A 24,552-nucleotide genomic window follows, 5' to 3' on the forward strand; every position below is an offset into this window, starting at 1 on the left:
GCCTTACAGGGCTTGGTAAGCGCAGAATTCTGCAGTAAGCAGAGCCATGAAATGGAGGCCCAGAAGTGTCAGCGGAAAAATTTCCGTATCACGCCACCACTTTCCCTTTTTCATTCGATATGAAAGAATAAAGTATAATTTACCTCAATTAGATGGCAGGATGGTGGCAGGATACGGAAAGTTATTCGTTTTAGCAACAAAGACTATCAGAGAGGCCACGAATCATGCAATTTGCTTGTTTGGCTAGTGCTAGTTATGCAGTTTACAAACTCTCAAAGTATGCACACTAACTAATTTGATAATTACATGTAACTCACCAACTGTAGACTGTTGGACTATAGGTGTATGCTGTCCCCCATGCACAACATCATTGGCTTGGGCCATAAAACACACAGTACTCCTTCCAAACCACTGGCCGGACACTAGACAAGTGTTGGTCTGCTTGGCCTCATCCTCATGGCTGTGTAGTACTAAGTCCACCAATACACACAGTATCCACAAACTAAATGTAACTCACCAACTTGTGGACTGGTGGATGTGCGCTGTCCTCATGCATAAAATCCTTTGCTTGTCTATAAAACACACAGTACCTCTGGGCACTGGTGGAATTGTTCTGGCTGCATTATGAGTCCACCACTCCACACATACATGTACAGCAAGCACACAGTATCCACAAATTACACTGAGTATATCCACAAACTTCATGTTGAATGTTGAGTGTTGAACTAGATGCGCTGTTACTCATGCATAACATCCTTTGCTTGTCAATAAAACACACAGTACCACTGGGCACTGGTGGAATTGTTCTGCTTGACCTCATGGCTGCAATATGAGTCCACCACTCCACACATACATGTACAGCAAGCACACAGTATCCACAAATTACACTGAGTATCCACAAACTTCATGTTGAATGTTGAGTGTTGAACTAGATGCGCTGTTCCTCATGCATTTAACATCCTTTGCTTGTCCATAATACACACAGTACCACTGGGCACTGGTGGAATTGTTCTGCTTGACCTCATGGCTGCAATATGAGTCCACCACTCCACACATACATGTACAGCAAGCACACAGTATCCACAAATTACACTGAGTATCCACAAACTTCATGTTGAATGTTGAGTGTTGAACTAGGTGCGCTGTTCCTCATGCATTTAACATCCTTTGCTTGTCAATAAAACACACAGTACCACTGGGCACTGGTGGAATTGTTCCACCTGCCTCATGGCTGCAATATGAGTCCACCACTCCACAATAGTGTCCACATGCTGTACAGTTCTCACCATCTTGTTGACCGACTCACCAACTTGTTGACCAACTCACCAACTTGTTGACTGTTGGACTAGGTGTGCTGCCCTCATGCAAAACAGCATTGGTTTGGCCATAAAACACAGTACTCAGCTTCCCTCCTCTGGACACTCCTTTTGGCCGCATGGCAGGGCAGTACTGAGTCCAACACTCCATACTGTATCCACAATCCCACCAACTTGTTGGACTACATGTATGTGTCCTCATGCAATCACATAAATGGTTTGGCAACAAAACACAGTACTCCATTTTCCAAACCACTGGTAGGAAACTGATGGAATTAGTCTGTTTGGCCTCATGGCTGTGCAATACAAGTCCACCACTCCAAACAGTATCCACAAAGTACATGTACACCAACTCACCAACTTGTTGACTTTTGAAAAAAAGTGTGCCTGTCCCCATGAATTGAAGTTTCTCTGTAGTAGTGTGTTCTGACTTCCAAGTTGTGACAATCCACATACATTTCTCAAGCCAATGGACTATACTTTTGTGTGCCAGGCCTGTTCTTATAAGCAGTTTTAGCTTGACTAGCAGCATGAGGCAAGCAATCTCAACATCATGCATAACATCAACTACATGTCCCAAGCTGATTGACTAGCATGACTAGTGGTGGATTTGTATGACAGGCCCTATGCTTAGCAAAATTAATTTTGCTTTAAGCAGTATAATGACACAAGTGTGAGCTACAAACCAATGGTATGCTTAGGCCTTATGCAAAACACAATTGGTTTTGAAACGAAGAGAGTTGAAAACCAACGGTTCTTTTCAGAACCACCCCAACTCATTACAGATAGTCTTTACATGGGTGTTACCGCAAACCTTTCTTATGTTGTATTTCCACCATGCAAATTTCAAACCCTACAATTGGTTTTGCTAAAAGCAGTAACAACTCATCAAGAGTGTATACAAACTAATGATACCAGGCTTCCTGCCAAACACAATTAGTTTGGCTAAGCAGTAATGAGTCAATGTGTGTTACAAGCCAGGCGAGGCCTGATGTTAAGCACAATTTGTTTGGCTAAGCAGTAATGAGTCTAGTGTGTGTGTCTTAAAGACCAATGGTATGCCAGACCTCGTACTTAAAAACAGTTAGTTTGGCTAAGTAGAAATGAGTAAATGTGTGTTACAGACTATGGTAGGCCTCATGCTAAGCATAGTTTGACTAGTAATTTTAGTACCTCAAAGAACCTTCCACCAGTCAACTGATTTGGTGAGGTAACCACACCAAACAGTTGACTGATGGAAGGTTCTTTCAGAATCTGTTGCTATATGGTTTTGATGGATTTGGGTTCGTAAATTTTAATTGATGGAAATCCTTGTTGATGGATATTTTGTTACAAACTAATGTGACTGCTGTGAAAGTGGACAAGAAAGTATTCCTATACCTTAAACTTGATTGTAACAAACTGAAGAAAAAAAACTGCTTAACTTTGGTGCTGCATTTTATGAATTACTTTTATTTTCTTAAGACAGATTGATGTCATAAAAACTAGGGGTTAGTGGAGGGATGGCGACAGCTTATAGTTTAGAACTTTAATTGATGACCAACTTGGGACCCATGGGTGGAAGTACATGTTAAGGTCGATGTCGTTGGCAACAGCTGTAGCCACAGAGCGAGTTCGAGTGGGCACATTTAGTCAACCAGTGGTTGACTACTGACCAGCATTGTACATGCGCAGTGATCCACTCACTCGAACAATTCATTTGGAAGTCTAGTCAACCTTCCGCCTTTTCGCTATAGTGTCACTGGTTCCCCTCTGCGCTTTAAACATGTTAGAATAGAACATGCTGTTGGAGCCAGTGAAGAAAACATGGGCTCGAGGCTGGTTCCAAATGGTCGACCACAGTAGTCAACTAGTGGTCGACCAGCCTGGGTGCGAGTGCAAATGGTCAAGCTTTAGTTAACCCTTGTGCACACTCCAACTTGCTCAGAGCTGTAGCAGTCAATTCAGATACAGTCTGTTTCATTTTACATTGATATTAATTGGGGGGGGCGGGAAATGGTCGCCGCATAATTAATGTCTTACTCCATTTATTTTTGTCAGGAGAATAATTGCCAAAAAATATTCTGCATTGTTATGAAACCTTTCAGTTTGTGGAAACCTTTGATGAATTCATAGTTTAAAATTCTTGGAACAGATAGAGGCAAAAATGAAAGCACTCTGAACAATTAATTTTCTTCTTTTATTTGTTTAATTTTATTGCAACGCTGAAATGTAACATTGGTGTGGTCATCATCTATTTTTTTTAATTCTGTATGCAATTCGGTGGTGGTAATGTAAAATGCTTGTAAATATTTACGTCTTGTTTCAAAATTCGATCTGCACGCTTAGAGTCATTTATTTTTATGTACAAAAGAGATAAATAAAGAGGTTTTACTGTGTTTGAAATCATAAACATGGTGTTTTGGTCACTTTTTGTGTAACTCACAGAAATGCTTGTTTTCCTTTCTAATTTTCAATCACTGTTTACTGTATGAGGTAAATCCATGTCTTTTTGCTGATCGTTATAAGCAGCGCTATGAAAATGACTCCTAGACCTGATTTCATAAGGTTTTTACATGTTTAACGCAATCGCACAACATCGGTAAACAGTATTGTCCAAATGCCCACACTTCGTGTATCACAACTTATATATAAAATAACAAACCTGGGAAAATTTAGGCTCAATCGGTCATCGGAGTCGGGAGAAAATAACTAGCTTTCTCAAAAAGAAAAGTATTTCATGGAACAATATTTCAAGGGAAGTCTTTAACCACTACCTTCTGTAAACCCTGTAAGTTATTTGTAAATCTGTGAACTTTTATTTAATGGCTTCAAGCAGAAAATACTGGTTACTCAGTTTTGTTGTTAAGCAACTTTTGATTATACATTTCTGAAAGCAACTTTTGATTATACATTTCTGAAAATGTTTTCACACAAAAAACAAAACATTAATAAATAAAAACTAACATAAGACAATTTAACCTTGTTAAACAACTGTAAACAATAACTGAATAAATACTGATTGCAGGGCGATGAAAACATGTAAAGCAAAATATGAACCCATAAACTTGACTTAGTCATAGAAGGCAGACCTGAAATAACACACAGTCCATAGAAGCCACGACCTCGTTGCCCATGGTCTCATATGGGCCCGAGTGCCCCTTCAAAGGTTTCCCATTTAATTTAAGATTTTGGAAGTGCCCTTTTCGAAATGAAGATGGCCTTGCACTTTCAAAGATGAAATTCAAGGCCCGGAAAGGGTTTGCTTCAGTGTTTCTGACATGGTTGGCAGCACACCAAAACTACTCTTAATGCCAGAACAAAAAAAAATTATAATATTTTTAGTGCATGTACATTGTACATTATAACTAGACATCTAAACATAAAAATATTATATCACTGACATCAATCAAAAATATATGCATCTTTCCACTGACATCCTTCATAGGAATTAGCAAACATTTTATAAAATAAATTGGTGCTCATGAATTTTTAAATTTAGCTATTTTTGATTAACTTTTACGTTGACCTGATGTAAGAAAAATACTGAATAGCTACATAATATAAACATTATTATTTACCGTTTTTTTTTTAATGTTGATATTGAAAACATCTCAGTTTGAGTGAAAACGAATGGTTGAACCCGGTTGATTATCTCTTTCTATGGGTAAGCAAACTTCAATACTCATTGCCGAGCAGTTAAGTGCAGCGGACTTAAGTTCTGGTCGTTTAGTCAACAGGGTATGGGTCCGAATCCCTATCATGACGCTTGTTTTCTTGAGCAAGACACTTAACTGTAAATGCTTCTCTTTACCAAGGCGTAAAAACCAAGGGGTAAATGGATACCTGTCGGGGCAGAGATGGTTCTTGTGGTGAATGAAGGAGTAGATCTCATAATTCAAAAATCTAGTCCCACTGTACCTTGCAGGAAATACTGTATGTTTCAGCGCTTTGAGACGTCCTTCGGGTGTATAAAGCGCTATATAAATATCAACTATTATTTGTATTACTATTATTTAGCTTGGTGTGCAACATACTTGGCAGCACAGGCTGTATACTCCTAGTGAGCTAAGATGGCCTAATGGAATGAAATAAATGGCCCCCCAAATAGATTTGAGCGAATGAACTGTCTGGTCCTGAGTTTACAATACAAGCCCGATGCTTAGTTTGTTGGCCTCAGTATAGGTCTCAAGCCCGGGTGTCTGGCAAAAATATAAGTTAAACAAGTGTATGCTTTAACCTCTGGTCACACCTTTTATGTAATACTGTTATCTGCTTTCTTCAAGAAAAACAAGCAAACAAACAATCAAACAACCAACACAATGTCTCAAACAACATTTACAGGTTATCATTACAAAAATAAACTATTGAAGAAAAAGAAAAAATACATTGATCGATAAATCTTACAGGTTGCAACTTACATCAGAAAAGGTTGCAACTGACATCAGCATAGACAACTCATTTCTTTCATTTTTCTAAATAATACTTAATAATCATCTGTAAATCACAATATATATACATTATTAAACATTTGAACTGGTCATACACACCTAAATAGGCCAATCACAGATTTAGAAGTCTCGTTGAATGATTACAATGACATGAATGATTTGGAATACAAGAAAATACTACATGGTAAATGGGGAAAGAAGTGGCTCATATATAGTAACTTTTGGCAAGCAATCTTTTATTTTGGTTGAAGCAGACTGAAACATTCTTACAGCAACTCTCAATACTTACAATTTCGAAACACAGAGCGCCCTCTACAGTTTGTCCAAGTTTCGCAGCGCAACACTGAAAAAGGTTGTGCATTAACCTGGCTGTTTAACTTTGGGGTTTGCAAAGCAGCAAAGATATATTTTCTGTGTTTACGGATCATAATACTTTATGAGAGGCAAGTGAATATAAGTTTTGCGGCATCGCTTGGTGAGGTATAACCAGTTTGTAGTTACCTGGCCCGAGGTAGAAAATTGGCCGGGATTACAACTTTCGCTCAGTGGTTTGAGGGGACTTCTCAGTATTAAACTAATTCCTGCTGAGTGAGTTCTCAAGTCAGTATTGCTATAGAACCAATCAGAGCAGTGCCGACTCTACACCAAAACCTCTGAATCACTACAAAGAGACCAGCATCTCAAACACTCTTCAGTCGCCTGACGATGACTAGAGAAAGCTAGTTTGAAACATTTAATCCAATAAACCACCTGTGAGTTTAATTTAAATACATGTAAAGTCTGGTACAAGTTGTGTTTGATCACAAGCGACCCACTTAATTTGAATTCCTCGCACTACCAGGAAAGTTACTACGTCACATAAGGATGACTAGATTACGCTAGTTAAAAAGTTCAGACCAATTAACAGGGTTTGCCATTAATCTTTTTTAATGACCATCAGCGCTTTCACTAGTCCATATGGAAATATTAAACAAGGATGCTTTTTAACACTGAACAAGCAAGCAGACCTTTTTGGACCAAATTTTGACTGGTCCTCAGGCGTTTTAACTGTTGAGGAAAAACGCTGATTAAGAGCTCAATCTATTACGACGAATAACTTGTAAATATAATTTCACATTCATGTAAATCATTAACTGTCCGTGTGTTTCTGAGTTGTGAGTGAGACAGTGGTCGACCCCTTTTCAAGGAAAATGGACTTAATAAACTCTAGAGGGCCCACTTCATTATGATCACTCAAATTGTAAGTGATTTGGAATGATGAAATGTGTGGTTTTATTGGAAAGATTCGGAAATGAAATGTCTACAAGATTACTTCTGACACCTCTGGATTTACAGCACAGGGAGATACTTGATCCCTGGGATATAAATAGGAATATTGTAACAAGCACAATTGGGATGACCTACATGTACAAAAGATGTAAGTTTTAATAGACATTTAGGGATATTCCTAATCTTATTGTTGAGATTTTTACCAAGGGTAAAACAAATCGGGAATCAGACTGCTGGAATGTTCTCATGCCTGATGTCATCAACACATTCAGTATGTGGTTGCCATGGTGATGCTGGGAGGTTAACAGGGGTCGCTGAGCGGGGCGTCAATGAAGTTTTTCTCCTGAAAGAGGATGAAATAGGTCATTTAAAAAAATTAGATAATTTCAACGAGAATTTCAATTACAACTGTAGAACCACAACCCTTGCAATTCTAGAGCAGTGTCTTACCAACTAGACTACCAAGATTGCCCGGCAGCTACAGGCAGTTTGAATTCTATGTTTTGGCAGCCGGTACCGCAACGATATAATAAATGTAGAAACTAGAGGATAATGTACTTAATTTTGAGTTGAACATGACATGATGGAAACTTTATTTGGGACATGAAATGGTATAGCATAACTGTCAATGTGAAGGTCAGTGGTTCAAACCCCACTTTAGTTGATTTTTCCTTTTTCAATCCAAAACTGTTTCAAATTTACCCAGTCAGTTTACCAAGACCAGAGGTTGTTGGTTCAAATCTCACTTCAGTCAATTCGTCTTTGTTTAACCCCAAATTACCATCAAATGGGATGAAACTTTGAGCAGTTGAATGATATGTTTATCAAAACTAAAGGATAAGAAAAATTTACTTAAACAAAAAAAGTTATTTCCCTGAAAACTTTATTTCATTTGACAACATTTGAAAGATCGTAAATCCAGAGATTTTTCAATTTCAAAAATGTTATCTAAAACTCACCCGCTATACAACTCCTTTTTCTGGTCTAAATACTGTTGGTAAATTCTTGCTTCTTTTCTGAATTTTCTATGATGTTTTTTGCGTCTGTAAACTCGTCTAGCCCGTGAGGTGAGGTACCAAGGTCCAGCAGCCAGGAGCAAAACCCCAAGGAAACTTACGGCGACAGTCAGGCATATAGGAGCTACAAGTAATTGACAACCTGCAAAAAAAACCCGTAATATATACATGTAAGTTTCTAAACAAAGAGACAATTATTAAGAATTCACTTCGGTAGTGAAGTTTATAACGAGAAGTCCCCTCGATTCATTAAAGTATAGGCCAGGGGTGAGAGTCATTACTAACGAAAAAGTCTGAAACTTGGATACAAATTCAAAGGTATGTTGAAATGATGGCATTTCTACCGTTTGGTAACCCTTGGGGTTATAGAATCCAAGGAGCTTTTGGAAACAGTATCCAAAGCACTAGAGAAGTAGACCAATGAGCAGGATTTCATTATTTGTGGAAAAAATGGTGTCTGATATTTATCACCAGGCCGACATAAAAAGTCTGAATTCAGCCAAAAGTCTGAACAATCTCATCCCTGAGAGGCCTAGTAGTCTCGGCTGATTTTCAACCTTCTGCCCAGGTAGTAGTAAAAAAGTAGGACAGTTCTTTTCCAGAAATGAGAAGTCTCCTGATTCCAGAAAAATCTACTCCGCAGTGATAGAATACATTTAAGCAAGACAAGTTCTCAAAAGAACATTTAATCTACCCAGCAAGATACACACATTTAAGCCTTTTTGAGACATGGCGGACACAATGCTAAAACACTATTAGGTTTGGGTAAATTGGTGTGTAAACACCCAAACTAAACAGTGCACTCCTATTGCGTCCGCCAACCTCAAAAAGGCTCATGGTGTTACTGCAAACCCAATACTCATTTGATACCTCACCATGCAATGCCTCAAATTTATTATTCCACTAGCTCAAGGGAGTTCAAAGAATTCCACAAACTCTATTAAAATAAAATGTACTCTTGAAATGTTCCTTTTTCGTTGCGAAATATTACTTTTTGAGAAACTTATTGATATTGTATTTCTTACCAAATAGAGTTCCCCGGATCATGATACGCTTGACCGGCTCGTTGGGCTTGAATTGATACTTGCAGCCAAACACACTGAAGCGTGAAGAATGCTTCCCAAAATACCGCAAGCTATAAAAACGACCTCCACAGCTATAACAAAACGACGTAAAACAACGACTGCAAGTCATGTTGTCGCACCCAACACTTCGTTGTATATAAACCTGGGAAAGATACACAGAAAATGAAACACATGAATGTTTTATTGACAAAGAAAAATGATTTGGAGTTGAACAAGGATAAATTGACTAGAGGTGGATTTGAGCCTGCCACCTCACAATTAACATTCCAGCGCTCTTCTAACTGAGCTATCTATCGCTTATGTACATGTATGTTGGAGGTCTCCCTATTTTGTCAATATCTTTCTTGGGGGTGCCAGTCAGAAGCCATTCAACCTGTAACAAGTAATCTTCACATGTAGGTTTTGGGAGGGAGAGCCGCCCTCCCGAAGTTTAAGACTGCCCTGCCAAAGGACAATCAAACTGGGGACCTATAACAAAAGAGATTCGGGATCCACAGTTGGAAAACGTGTACAAAACCAATGGGAGCTGTCGAATACGCCTGTCCTGTCTGGTACTCTGGACTTACTAAAGCACAACTCATAACACTTGAAAGATTACAAAAAGGGGCTTTTCGTATCATTCTGGCTGGTCAGCCAAATACACCAACTTCATATGTGGAAATATGTCAATTGTTCAGTTTGCCTACAATCACTGATAGACTGAGTCATTTATTTGTCAATTTTGGTAAGACCAATTGTTTTAATCTGAAAACTACAGGCACTGGCTCCCACCAAACAAAAACAACAACTTGCGGAATGCCAACAAAATGTGCCCCCCAATCCCAAAATGTAGGACTGGTCATTACAAAAATAGTTGCATTCCATCCCTTGTCCAGGCACTCAACAATAGCTCTTGATTTGTGTTCACTCAGTTGGTATGCCTTTTGTCCCCATCCCTTCACCTTGTCCTTTGAATGTGACTTGCCGTGCAATTTTTTGTTTTATCTAATTCGTCACTGGCACTAGCCAGTTTGCTTTTTTAATGTACAAAAAAAAAATGGTATCTCTTAATGGTTTTTTGTCAATTTTAACATTTCTATTTTTTGTCTATGAATCTCTGTGTTTTAACCTCCATTCAGCTTGTAGCTGCGATGTTTGAATGTGTTTTAATAAACCACTAATAACAATAATTCAAGGCGTACATCAGCTGCAAAATGGGGCACACGGTGGCGGCTGCATCCCCAGATACCACAGAAAAAAATACCAGCTTTGTTGACCTACCTTGCATTTAGGGCATTTCTTAGCGTTGGGTTCACCAAAGTGTCTCTCCTTTGCCCATGACTTGAGTAGCCGATCCCCTTTGAAGTATTCCTTACATGACATGTTAGGATGCCACGGAGCGTGACAGCGGAAACACCACAGCAGGCCGCAGGCACAAGCCACTTTCTGCTCGTTCTGCCGGGTTTTAGGAGTCCTGCATTTCGGAGAGAACAAAAAAACTTCAGGTAATTATGATGACTGAGGGCAGAAGTTTTAGCGGTGCAGCAAAAGAATTTCCCTGGAGCCAGGCTACCTGGTAAGGGGGATGCTTTCCAGGCGTGGAGCTCACAATTAAGGCCCCCAGGTACCCCCCCCCCCCAATGTAGAAAACTTAAAGACAGGCTTTCACTTTGTATTCTTAATCGGTAACGTACATCAACAAACAGATACATCAACAAACAGATTCATTAAATAATGTTCTGAAAAGCCATTTGTGAGTAAGAATTGAATAACATCTGTGTCAAATGATTCAAGCTGAAATGGGTAGTCATGTAATAGACGGCAAACAACAATACACAATTTAGAATAAATGTGTATAGCATAGTATAATGGTACCAAGGTTTGCTCATCTGAAGCTTGCTAGATGTATAAAGCTTTCAATTTGACACAGCAACTGTCTCCATAGATTGAGGAATTCAAATTTAAGCAGTTACTTGTGACTAAGCAAGTCATTGTACAAGACATTATTCAAATCTAACTCGCCAATGGCTTATTTCATAGATTGGAACCGACTGCAAAATCATTTAACTCTTTGTATTGTTTCCTCACCTTATCATGACGTCAATATCAAAGTGTGCGATGCGGTTACACTGCGGACACGTCTTCTGACTCGGATCGCCGTTATCCTCAGCCAAGAATCGCAGAAACTTATCGTACAGCTCCGAACTCAAATGATGTAAGATCTCCTCCTTGAAGATGAAGCAGTGACAAGCGGGATTCAAGCAGCGGATGATGACAACGCGACGGTTCACCTTCTCTCTAACATACGTCTGGACGCAGAGATCGCAGATCGGCATGCTGCAGCAAGCGCGGAGATGCAACATCTTAGAGACAAGACAAACTTGACATTCTCCATATTCCTCCTCACCTTGTGGGAACAAGAACTTCTCAGGTCTCGCCGTCGGGTTTGGCTCATCAGCAGTGATCACAATATCTCCAAGACTATCTAAAGAGGCGAGGGACATTGAGCTGCAATCCTGAACGCAAGACTGACATCTCTTTGTTTGAGGCTTACCACGTCTTGAGTTCATCTTGTTGTCATCCTCGTCAGTGAAGTATCGGAATGTTGGACAAACACACAATCCGGTGCACTCCTTGCAGATGTGAGTGAAAGTGGGTGGGTAGCTCAGACTACGACGGAGCTGGTTTCTTGGACGATCTGATGTTGATGGTAATGAATTCAACTTGGCGAGAGAGTCTTGGATTATTTCTTGAATCAGTGCGACTGTCCCTTCTTGTTTCGGATCGGATGCTGTCTCTACAACTTTGTCCTGAGACTCAGCAGAATCCATCTTGGAGAACAAAGAGTCGGATTCTGCGGGGAAAAAAAAGGAAAAAAAATGTAGTATTAGTTTTACCCATTTTATACAACAATGTGGGTAAGCACTGTGATATATACTTAGTACTTTCCCGAGCTCTTTGAAAATAATCTAAGGATTATTACTCGGTGGGATTTGGACCCACAACCGTTGCAATTCTAGAGCAGTGTCTTACCAACTAACACACACAGTGTGTGTATCGGTAAAACCAAAATGAATATTCTTTGTCCCAATTCAAGCTTCCATTACTAAAAAAAAAAAGTTTAAATACTTTGCAACCTGCAATCGTGTCACTAGTTCTTTAAATACTTTGCAACCTGCAATCGTGTCAATAGTTAAAAGTCCCAAAACTTTGTTTTCTTAAACAATCATACAAAAACCAGGGGTTACGGAAGTAGGGAATTCCACCCTTACATCAGATTTCACAGATTAGCAGGTTGCTTGTGTGCAAGCATAGTCCACGTTATTAGTCCACATTCTTGACTTACTGTAGCTAACTCAGAAATTTTGCACTTAGCTCTGAAAGCAAAGAATGGCAACTGATCATATACAGTAAGCATGGAATTCTGTGCTAAGCAAAGCTCCGGCGGAACACAAGTTTAAATTATCGTTTTAAAGAACTCTTGTAAACTTTTTACCTGAATCAAGAATAGATTAGGTTTCCTAAACCTAATGACATTACCTTTGGAATCCCGTCAAAATTCTTGCATTTTGACATGCCCACATAAACATCATAGTACAAGCGCCATCATGATGTACAAGCGCTTCAAACTTTTCAACCAGCTTTTCTTTTCCAGAAATGTTTAACTTAATGTTTAACTTAATGTTTAATTTAAAAAATACTAAAACTTTAGGCAAACAATTCACAGGATGTCAACGAATAGAAAGTCAACAACTGAAGTGCAGTGCACTCTGAAGGGGTTTGAGCACCGAGCAGATTAAAAATGTATGGTAGGAAAAAATGGGATTACTATCTAGCCTAGGTGTAAGAGATGTTAAATTTGCATCGGGATAAAGAAAAACCAAAATTAATACCTAGGTGTACATGTACTTACCTGTAAATGTCAAATAAGGAAAAACAGAATGACCAGTTTCTTACAAATTTCAATCTTGCAGTACACTCAATCCCCAATAAGCTACTTAACGCTAACAGTACACTGCACGCCACAGCAAAGCACAGCCAGTGTTTGGTATACACTGTATGTAGACTGGCCACTATTGCACAGTCAAAGCTGTTTGTTGCAGTCTTTTATGGAGTCACCACTGATGCTATAAATAGACCAGACAATATTACTGATGATGTCATATCGCACACTTGTAGTATGGAACTTTGGTGGTAAACAAGAGTCTCTGTTAATGTGCATGAGTGTACATTGCTGGTGTGGCCAGGAATTACACAGAGGTCATGACCTCCGTGGCCCTGGGCCCAATTTCATAGAGCTGCTAAGCACAAAAATTTGCTTAGTATGAAATTTCGTCCTTGATAAAAATAGGATTACCAACCAAATTTCCATGTGATTTTGAGGATAAGCAAACAACAGTCGAATACAAGTAAACAGGCAATATATGCAACAAATGGAAATTTGTTGGTAATCCCGTTTTTATCAAGGAAGAAATTTCATGCTAAGCAAATTTTTGTGCTTAGTAGCTCTATGAAATTGGGCCCTGGTCTTGGCCTTGGTGCCCCATTAAAATGTTCCCATAGACTTCACAGATTTGGAGGTGCCTTTTGCAAAATGAAAGTGGCCTTGCCCTTTTTAAAATGTAATTCCAGGCCTGTGTTATACGAATGAAAATCACGAAATGTTTTTACATTTATTATACATACACACCAATTTAAAGGGGTTATTAATTGCCATACAATAGGGCCTACTGAACCACAAAGTCATAAATAACCAAAGTACAAACAGCCTGTACAGGAGATGTACAACTAGACTGCATGTACCCCTTTCTAGTAAATTATATATTGTTAATCATAAACCATAATTATTGCAGCACTTAACATCAATGACTACATTTGATTTAAGTGAGTCTCATGAAGTCTTATAAGACTGAAATGTGTAAAAATCCTTTTATTGGTTGTGTACAAATCATGCCTGCAGGAAGTCCAGGATATGTGGCTCTTGTAAACAAGTGATGTCACTGGACAATTGAAGCTTTTTAAAAATAGATCTGACCTATGCAACTATTGATTTTAACAACATAGAATCTTTAAGTCTACCCAAGCTTTCTGAACAATACTCAGTGTACGATACTCTGAATCACCGAGTGACAAGGAAGTTAACTGAGTAAACATTGAAAAAACCTCCATTGTAAAGCTAAAGGGGCTGTGTTGTTGATCATAGCACATCAGTTGCTGTACTGGCATTATGAACTCATTGACCTGGCAGTCATATCACAGGCAAGGTTGACGCCACAGTGGGCGATGCTGTCAGTTAAAGCCATTATACACTTTCGGTAAACAGTATTGTCCAAGTCCCACACTTCGTGTATCACAACTTATATATAAAATAACAATCCTGTGGAAATTTAGGCTCAATCGGACATCGGAGTCGGGAGAAAATAACGGGAAAACCCACTCCTGTTTTTGCGCGTTTCGCCGTGTCATGACATGTGTTTATAACAAATCCGTAATTCTCGTTAACGAGAATTTATAATGTTTTACCGTTTTCTCAAAAAGTAAAGCATTTCATGGACTAATATTTCAAGAGAAGTCTTTCACCGTTACCTTCTGTAAACCCTGTAAATTATTTGTAAATCTGTGAGCTTTTTTTTTTTTTTCCTGTACCGAAAGGGTCCAATGGCTTTAAAGGGCATACGTGTCATTATGACCTGACCTATTGCAAAACATGACTCTACATGTACATGTATGACCTCTTGTCCAGTTACTGAACACACATGCCCTGGCCGTCAATTCATGGCGACAGTCTCCCTTTAAGACCACCAATTCATTGTTGCTAAGTCCCAAGATTTGAAAATCTAAACAAAAAAGCTGCACATCCCTTTTTTGTTTTTTTTATATTTTACAATTTTCTTTTCAAAAGGACAAATTTTCTGTGTATTTATCATTAAACTTACTAATCTTTTGAGAACTTGTAACTACATGTACATAAAGTGGGTGTTGACTTTAACTTGAACTTGAATAATAGGTGGCCAGTTTGAATTAAAATGCTTGGCGACCGCCTTCGAAAGAAATAAAAAATAAAAAATAAAAAGGCGCTCATCCTCCTCTTTTTGGAAAATTCTGCACGATCAACTAGTTGCTCTAACTCCCAATTTCCTTTTCAGACAAAACACTCTTCGTCTCGGTAAAATTATCAAGAACCAGGCCTCGGCGAGTTTAAACCACTAGTTGAAGACCTCTTCACCACACATTGGTTCCCTTATAAAGAATTGAATAAATCTCACCTAGTGCATCTGATGATGTGTGTATTACGGTAGACGGAAAAGGAGACCCAGTAGAGGACCCTACGTCATCACCGTGATATGAATAAAACATTTAGGTAACCCTAACCCTAACCCTAACCCTAACCCTAACCCTAACCCGGTTTGCCTCAATTTTGATTTGACATCTGACCCGACATCAAACATGAATTATGCATACAATGTTTTATTCACACGACCAAAGTCCATGACGTACGTCCTCTACTGGGTCTCCTTTTCCGTCTACCGTGTATTACATGCAACTAAATACTTATACTGCGCACATATTTGTCAATAGACACTCCAGGCGCACAAAGCAAAAATTATTGGTAACATTTGACAGAATACGTGATTCTGTTTTAGAAAGAACGTTTGAACAAATATGTCTTTAAACTGGACTATCTGCACTGAAGGGATGTATGCATGTACAAAGATCTCTTGGGAGAGTGTTCCAAAACTCAATTTACACATGAAATGTCAAAAGTCAAGCAAAATGTCACTCTTTGTTACTAACTTTGACTATGGGGGGGGAGACACCTTGTACAGCTCAACCTTCTTTTGTTTCTACTAAGATCAATTTCATTGAAATGCCAGTCATTTACAATTTTCCAATTATGTAGGCTATCACTTGTTTGCATAATTTATATGACATTCCTTTTGTAATAACAGCTCAATTTATACAGCACATTTACACTTTTCAATTTCCTCTACATGATTGTAGCTGCGGGCAATCTCAGTGGTCGGGGCTCTGGAAAAATCAACAAGACTGCTGGGAATGACTGTTGTTGCCCAAAATGTTTACTCGACCAGAATGTGTTTACATTGACAATGAGTCAAAAAGGGAAAAAAACTCCATGACATTACGGCCTAGATATTCTTTTACTCTGAAAACAAGTATACAAAATTGACATGCGTAAAAGAAGATTGGTCTGATTTGGCTTTACAAAAAAGTATACTACCTCATTTCTCAATAGAATTGAAAGGTATTTTATAGCCTAAGACTCGAATTAGACACGATATTACACAGAATAAGACAATATTTGTTTACTCATTTGGGAGACTTTTGGACGGTCCTTTTTTACAGTTCTCGCCAGTAGTGCGCATGCTCAGACCTCGCGCGCAATACTGAGGGACCAACACACTATATGTCTGCTGCCACCAGCGTCTTAAATGTCTCCCACTGAAACACACAAGACCACTGAATAGGCCTGGGCGAATTATTTGAATATCCGGTTAATGGTGAATAGGTTTTCCTATCCGTAACCGCGAATGCCTTTTTTTTCTTAACCGGATATCCGCATAGGGCGCGAATACCTATTTACAAACTGGATAATTCTGTAATTACAACCGAGTAACCGGATATTCTTTAATATCCGAATATCCGCGGACGTCGGGCGACAACTGATATGAATGTTTTGTCTGAATCCTTATGAAACTTCTATTAAGACAGCATAAAACAGCATATATTAAGTATTTAACTATGCTCACCTCCGTGAAGAGTTAAAACAATGACATTTCTGACGTAATTTGTTCAAAGATTACAAAAGTTTTCCTTCACGTAGAGTCAATCACGATCAAAAGAAAAAGCAAATCACCATCTTTAAATTAGATCCGGTCATTTTTATGAATGAACCGAGTGACACTGTCTAAAACTAATATCAATCCGCCCAAAAGATCTCATTCACAAACGAACAGCGCCCTCTAGCGGCAAAAAAAAATAATTATTTTTTATGTTTAGCGGCGAAAAAACTATTCGAATATCCGGTTAATTTCGGATAGTTGGCCAGCGGTATCCGAATAACAAAATTTCACTATTCGCCCAGCACTACCACTGAACTGGTCCCTTTTTTCATGAGCCCACTTCCAAAACAAAATTGTTTTAAATTAAGTTTTGTAAAGGCCTTTCAAAGAATAATTTATTAGTTTTATTTTTATCTTTGCTGTAATTGGCGATTCATCCGATGTTGGTTTGAATAGTAATACAATACAAATGCAAATATAAATCACTGGCCAGGGTGACCCCTGAGGGGTGGGTGGTTCAGTGTGAATTGTTAGCCCTGATGAGTAGGCCTGGGCGAATTATTCAAATATCCGGTTAATGGCAAATAGGTTTTCCTATCCGTAACTGCGAATGCCCTTTTTTTCTTAACCGGATATCCGCATAGGGCGCAAATACCTGTGTACAAACCGGATAATTCTGTAATAACAACCGAGTAACCGGATATTCTTTAACTATCCGAATATCCGCGGACGTCGGGCGACAACGGATATAAATGTTTCGTCTGAATCCTTATGAAACTTCTGTTAAGACAGCATACAACAGTATAAATTAAGTATTTTACTATGCTCACCTCCGTGAAGAGTTAAAACAATGACATTTCTGACGTAATTTGTCCAAAGATTACACAAGTTTTCCTTCACATAGAGTCAATCACGATCAAAAGAAAAAGCAAATCGCCATCTTTAAATTAGATCCGGTCATTTTTATGAATGAACCGAGTGACACTGTCTTAAACTAATATCAATCCGCCCATAAGATCTCATTCACAAGCGAACAGTGCCCTCTATTGGCAAAAAAATATATATTTTTTTTATATATTTTTTTAAATAGCGCCCTCTCGTGGCGAAAAAAATTATTCGAGTATCCGGTTAATTTCGGATAGTTGGCCAGCCGTATCCGAATAACAAAATTTCACTATTCGCCCAGCACTACTGATGAGCATTGTCAGTGTTTGGGAACTGTAACCAAATAGGCTTAAATATTCTTTACCCCAAACACAAAACTATCATTAATCTAAATTGATCATATCTACATCAGCGTACTTGTAACTGTCAACTTCCTTGATAAGATAATTATGACAAGAGGTCCGTGAGGCAAAGGTGAATCATTTTATTTTAACCCGGATCTTCTCTTTCAATTGAAATTGGGCAATATGGAAAACCAGCTCTTAGTGACAAAGACCAGCTGGAACAAAAATGGCGACAGGTGATCTGTGGCCCTGTGCTGAAACTCATTTTAAACATTTTCAATCAGGTCAATCAATTTAGCTCACATGAAAGTAAGCAGATTTTAATTGGTTAACTGCTTTTCAGAAATATTCGGGTCATTCCGTGTCAAATCACCCAAAAAAAAGGCAATTTTAAACCCTACCCTCTTCAAATTTGCTCATATTTGGTTTAAGGGGGAATCGTGGCTCAACAAGCTCAAATTTCAAATTTCAGCTCCATCCGATAAACAGTTTTCGCGCTACGGCATGCTTTTTCTTGTTGATTTAGGTCAAAATGCGCCTGACCTCTGACATTCAACTGACCATAAATTGGTAACCTTTGGGTCAAATTGGTTGAAATTGGTGTCTTTGGAAAGAAAATTGTGTAAGCTTTCCAAATATGTCTTTATTTCTTTTGTAGGAACATGTTTAGGTATGATAACCTTTGGACCTCTACTTTGACCTTGAATTTGACCTTGTGGATCATGTGACCCGGCAACGAACTTCGGTGAAAATTTACCCTTACATGTTTTCTCCACAATATCAAATATGTAGAGATATAATATTTTTGGCTTGCTTTCAAGCTCCACTCAAAGTTGTCCTACTTCACTTTTCCTGTGCAAAGTACATGTACATTTGATACATGTCCATACGTATGTATGTCATGATTTTGCTTGGGGACCATAGCCTTGCTTGATATACATGCGTATGAACAGGTATGTATATGTACATGTACTTTGCATAGAAATAGGCAAGTAGGGCAACTTTGAGTGGAGCCTGAAGGCAAGTCAAAACTATTGTATTTCTAATTTTTCTATATTGTGGAGAAATTGTATAAGGGTAAATTTTCACCGAAGTTCGTCGCCGGGTCACGTGATCCACAAGGTCAAATTCAGGGTCAAAGTAGAGGTCAAAAGGTTATCACAACTAAACATGTTCCTACAAAAAAGAAGAAGACATATTTGGAAAGCTTACACAATTTCCTTTCCGAAGACACCAATTTCAACCAATTTGATCCAAACGTTACCGATTTATGGTCGTCAACTAGAAAGAGCATGCCGTAGCGCGAAAACCGTTTATCGGATGGAGCTGAAATTTGAAATTTGAGCTTGTTGAGCCACGATTACCCCATAAACCAAATTTGAGCAAATTTGAGGAGAGTAGGGTTTAACCCATTGGGTGATTTGACATGGAATGACCCATTCACCAAAAGCTTAGTTAGTGTTGTTACTATAGGGTGCGTTCGTTTAGCTTCCCTGGGTCGACCCCAGTCTGCCCCGGTACGTTCGAATAGCTTTGACGGGGCTAACCTGGTCAGCACCCATAGTATCATACTGTAGGGTACATGTATGTCATCAATCGTGTGTTTTTATGTGAGCAAAAAAGGCCAAAGGAATTACCCATGCAGGGACAATAAAGTTGGATTGTACTGTAACATCATTTGATTTGAGGGAGCTACAATTGTATGGCCACTTTGTTGCAACTATAAAAGAGGAACATCCCATCAATAACATCAAAGTATTAGTATTATCATTCTCCTGAAGACGAGCAGAGTATACTGCTCAAAACATCAAGACCAAACCGGCTCTTTTCAGAGCCAACACTCATTCATAAGAGATTTAATAAACATGGTTGTACCCGCAAGTTTACTACTTATTTATATAGTTTCTTCTTATTGTCATCTCGACGCCATCAGCAGCTGAATTGTACATGCTAAATTGAAGTTTTTTAAAACCTTCAAATTGAGGGCCTTATTTTTGTATCGATAAATACCTCAAAAAATTTTTTTTTTTAAGTACAATTAAATAAAAAACACATTACAAACAATTTACTTTCCCTTTTTGTACTACACATGTATGAACTGCTCAGTTAAAGAAAGTTGCTACTGTAGTGGATACGGAAATCTTTCCGTATTTTCTGCTCAACAGCTTTTGGGGGAAGGTGAAAATTGTTTGTGTTTTTTGTTTGTTGGTTAATCTCTTTTTATTCTATTCACTTTAAACAGACAGATAAAAAATGATCAATGGCCACTACAAAAAAAAATATGGGAAAGGTTTGCGGGATAACTTTCTGTATCCTACCTGCCACCACTTTTTCATTTGTTATGAAATAAAATAGTATCTAATTTAAAAGTCAAGTATTAAAAAAAAGGTACGAAAAGTGGTGTCAGGATTCGAAATGTTTCCCAAAAAATGGAACATTAATTGCAGATCAAAATAATACAGTACGAATGGGGGTGACATTCAGAGAAGGACAGGCTTTCTTCCGTATTTGGAGAACCAATGCGGTCAGACAGAAAGTAGTTAATTGATCCATGCTATACAAACAAGCATAGGGTAAGGACAGAGTTGTAAGCAAGCAATGAACAAGAAATTCCTGATAGGGGAACCAACGGTGAAACAGTGGAACCATGAGCCTTCCTCCATTGTGAAACAGGGAAACCACAGTCATAGTTCAAGCACTAATATGGCAGAAACCTCATTATATTTCTGGGAAGTGAAGAAACCAATTGAAGCTCACTCCTTGTCTTACAAGACGCGTCATGCTTGGGTTCAAATATAAACTAGTAGTAGTAGAAGCAGCTGTTTGGCCAATGTGAAGTTTGGTGTTTGTTAGGGTGTTTGTATGTTGTTTTTTTTTTTTTTTTTTCCATTATAAATGTTTAGAAAATGGTCAATAGAAAATGGCAAAAAGTTTTTGATTCGTGCCACCAATTTTTTATTTGTTATGAAATAAAATAGTATTACTCATACATTTTGTTGGAAACTTTTTGAATCCTCATGACACCACTTTCACCTCATTTTTGTAATGAGTTTAAAGTGGTGTCAGGATTCGGAAAGTTTCCCCCAAAATGTTTCATAAGTTGTAGACCATTTTTCAGTACGAATAAGGGGTAACATCCGAAGAAGGATTGGCCTTCTTCTGTATTTGGAGAACCCATCACATCAGACAGAGAGTAGTTTATTGCCCCATGGGCAAGCAAGCAATGAAAATGAAATTTCAGAGATAGGGAAATCATATTGTATATGTCTCTCTGACTAGAAACGATGGAGCAGTGAGGGAAATCAAATGGTGAAACGGTGGAACCATGGTGAGCCTTCCTCCATTGTGAATGATAGTAAACAACACCCCACTCAATCATAGTTCAAGAACTATGACAGAAAACCTCATTATATTTATGGGAAGTGAAGAAACACTCTACCTCCATGCTCTTCTATTTCTACCTCAATGCTCTTCCCTTACAAAAAAGTCCTATAGGAATCCTATAGGATCCTATAGGACTCTATAGAATCCTATAGGATTCCTATAGGACATGTAAAGGACTGTTAACATTCCTATAGGATTCTATAGGATTCCTATAGGACATGTAAAGGACTGTTAACATTCCTATAGGATTCTATAGGATTCCTATAGGACATGTAAAGGACTGTTAACATTCCTATAGGATTCTATAGGATTCCTATAGGGCATGTAAAGGACTGTTAACATTCCTATAGAATCCTATAGGATTCCTATAGGACATGTAAAGGACTGTTAACATTCCTATAGAATCCTATAGGATTCCTATAGGACATGTAAAGGACTGTTAACATTCCTATAGGATTCTATAGGATTCCTATAGGACATGTAAAGGACTGTTAACATTCCTATAGGATTCTATAGGATTCCTATAGGACATGTAAAGGACTGTTAACATTCCTATAGGATTCTATAGGATTCCTATAGGACATGTACAGGACTGTTAACATTCCTATAGGATTCTATAGGATTCCTATAGGACATGTAAAGACCTGTAAACATTCCTATAGGATTCAATAGGATTCCTATAGGACATGTAAAGACCTGTTGACATTCCTATAGGATTCCTATAGGATATGTATCCTCTGCTTACCAGTTATCACGCTATTATGCCTTTTTCTTTGAATTGGGAAAAAAATAATGATGCAATATATCAACCGATGCCCTAATTATCTTCATTTGTTAATACGAAGTATGCAAACATATATTAAAACTTGATGGACATTGAAATGTTCACACCACACACCGATCTTGGATGACTTCAACTGGCCCCATTTGTTTTGAGTTTTTCCTATTTTCACGGCAAACAAGAAAGTATGGTTTCCCGGTGAAGCCATACATGGAAGAAACATCTGCAGTGACTACAAGTGTTCTTTGAGACTCTGTGTATGACTGTATAGCCAGCAGTTGCCTTCATTTTATTCAAAATATTTTTTTATTAAATTTTTAAAATTACCATGGTAACTTGCAAAAAATTAAAAAAAATAAAAAAAAATAAAAAGTGTGAATAATTACTGGCTTCAAAATCTGATTTCTATTTATTTTTTTTCTACTTTTTTTCTTAATATTTATAATAAAGCGTATTAATAAACAGTGATAATTGAATCAACAAGCTGATGTTTAAATTTTAATATAAATAATAGTATTGATACGAGGGTTACAAAATAAAAATCTCAAAAAATATTAGAAAATGATATAAGGCACATGGCTTCTTTAAGCCTCTGTATTTTTCTTTAAGAATGCTCAGCAAAACATTCAGTCACATGATTTTGATCATCATGAATTGTGAATTGAAATAGCGTTTGATAAAACTTTTTCGGTGGGCAAATATTTTTTTATGGCCTCAACATTATGACATATTTTTGTACCTTGTAGAAATACCTAAAATACCAACTTTTTTGCATTTACAAGTGCAAATGACCAGTGGAGCCTTACGTGTTTCTAAGTTTTGGTCAAAGAAGAGGAGACTCTTTGCTTGGCAAATAAAACCACACAATTTTTATCTAGGGACTGTTTACATCGCGCACAGAGAGGTAAAAGATTTGCCACGATATTAGGGACACCTCGAAAACAGGACCTCCTACGATAAATGACGTAAACATTCCTGTAGGATTCTTATAGGGCATAAATGTGTCCTATAGAATTTATGTGTCCTATAGGATACATACAGGATTCCTATATAGACTTGTTTGATGATGGCTAAACAAAATACTCTTTCAGTGTCCTATACCATGGAGTCTATTTCTACGGATAACTTTCCGTATGGCGCCACCACTTTTTCAATATTCACTCATTTTTACACAAGGGAATATCTCATCGAGGTAAATTAGATACTATATTATTTCATATCGAATGAAAAAGTGGTGGCGCCATACGGAAACTTTTCCATCTCTACCTCCATGCTCTTACATTTACAAGACGCGTCATGCCTGGGCAATGTACGTAGTTCACTCACCGTCATGCCGTGACATGTGTGAGATTTTCGTTGACAACAAAGCACGTCATTTCCGCCGAACTACTGCAGAAGCAATGTCACCTTAAAAAACACATAGTTAGAACTGAAAATAACCCAATAAGGAACCTCAAAATCTCACAAAGAAAGTATAAAACTTACCTCAAAGGATGACTGATACATAAACGTCTTCACTTTTCCAATGTTGTTAATAAAAGAATAAAAAGTGTAACAATTTCGTCAGCGGAATTATTATCTGTGTTTTCTGAGTTGACTGAATTTTGTGTATGTAATAAATAGCTTGTAACATGCAGTTGACGCCAGTTGAAATGTGTGTTAAAAGTTGTTGTGTGAAGTACACGTTCAAAAAATTATGTCAGTCGGTGTGTGATGTGGGCGGGGCGGGGCATGAATCATTTAAAGGGGGTGTCCATGACCGCCCTCTACGGCGGACAGACGCCAGTTTTGTCAGGGCCCAATATTAATTGCTTGTTACTGGGTATTCAGCTATTGTTGGCTTTTTTATCCTGAAAATCACGTGGAAATTAATTTTGGTTGGTAATCATGTTTTTTATCAAGGCAAAAAATTAATTTCAGAAGCAAATTTATGTGCTTATAAAATTGGGCTCTGGTGGCTTAGTGAAATAGTACGGGGTGTTTTGTGTGCAGAGAAATAGCCGCGATCTCCGCTCGTCTTCCCAATGAAACTTTCTCACCACCACAACACACCAACGAATAGGCCTACAGCTTTAGCTCCAACGCTCACACACTTTTAATTCACCCAAGTAATGAAACTACGGAAGCGTTTATAGGCCCACCGAAAAAAAAACAATCGGGCTCCACTATTTCGCCCGGGCGGATTACTATTTCGCTCGGGCGGTTTACTATTTCGCCCGGGCGGTTTACTATTTCGCCCGGGCGGATTACTATTTCGCCCG

General features: G+C 38.2%; 1 protein-coding gene across 3 annotated transcripts; it reads right to left on the minus strand.

The window, feature by feature from the left end:
- Positions 1-184: 184 nt before the first annotated feature.
- LOC139949713 (E3 ubiquitin-protein ligase RNF217-like) lies at positions 185-23,899 on the minus strand. Of its 3 annotated transcripts, XR_011787566.1 has the most exons (7): positions 23,777-23,899; positions 11,184-11,949; positions 10,377-10,569; positions 9,057-9,258; positions 7,975-8,173; positions 1,225-7,358; positions 187-1,020 (listed from the first exon to the last, which is right to left on the minus strand). XR_011787566.1 is itself a non-coding variant. In XM_071948211.1 (6 exons), exons 2-6 carry the CDS (start codon positions 11,924-11,926, stop codon positions 7,241-7,243), a joined length of 1,455 nt encoding a protein of 484 aa, XP_071804312.1. In that variant the 5' UTR covers positions 11,927-11,949; positions 13,009-13,155; the 3' UTR covers positions 185-7,240. The 3 variants fall into 3 exon arrangements, 2 of the variants coding, with proteins under 2 accessions (XP_071804312.1, XP_071804311.1); XM_071948211.1 differs by lacking the exon at positions 23,777-23,899 and adding an exon at positions 13,009-13,155 and having other exon boundaries at positions 185-7,358; XM_071948210.1 differs by having other exon boundaries at positions 187-7,358.
- Between the last annotated feature and the right edge of the window lie 653 nt (positions 23,900-24,552).

The sequence above is a fragment of the Asterias amurensis genome, chromosome 17 (genome assembly GCF_032118995.1).
Source record: "Asterias amurensis chromosome 17, ASM3211899v1".
Classification (NCBI taxonomy): Eukaryota; Metazoa; Echinodermata; class Asteroidea; order Forcipulatida; family Asteriidae; genus Asterias; species Asterias amurensis.

Excerpts from the sequence above, each read along its gene's own strand:
- LOC139949713 (XM_071948211.1), bottom strand. The coding sequence starts at position 11,926 with ATGGATTCTGCTGAGTCTCAGGACAAAGTTGTAGAGACAGCATCCGAT. Across the intron at positions 8,174-9,056 it reads GATCCGGGGAACTCTATTTG|GTTGTCAATTACTTGTAGCT; the intron begins GTAAGAAATACA and ends TTTTTTTTGCAG. Across the intron at positions 7,359-7,974 it reads AAAAAGGAGTTGTATAGCGG|GAGAAAAACTTCATTGACGC; the intron begins GTGAGTTTTAGA and ends ATCCTCTTTCAG.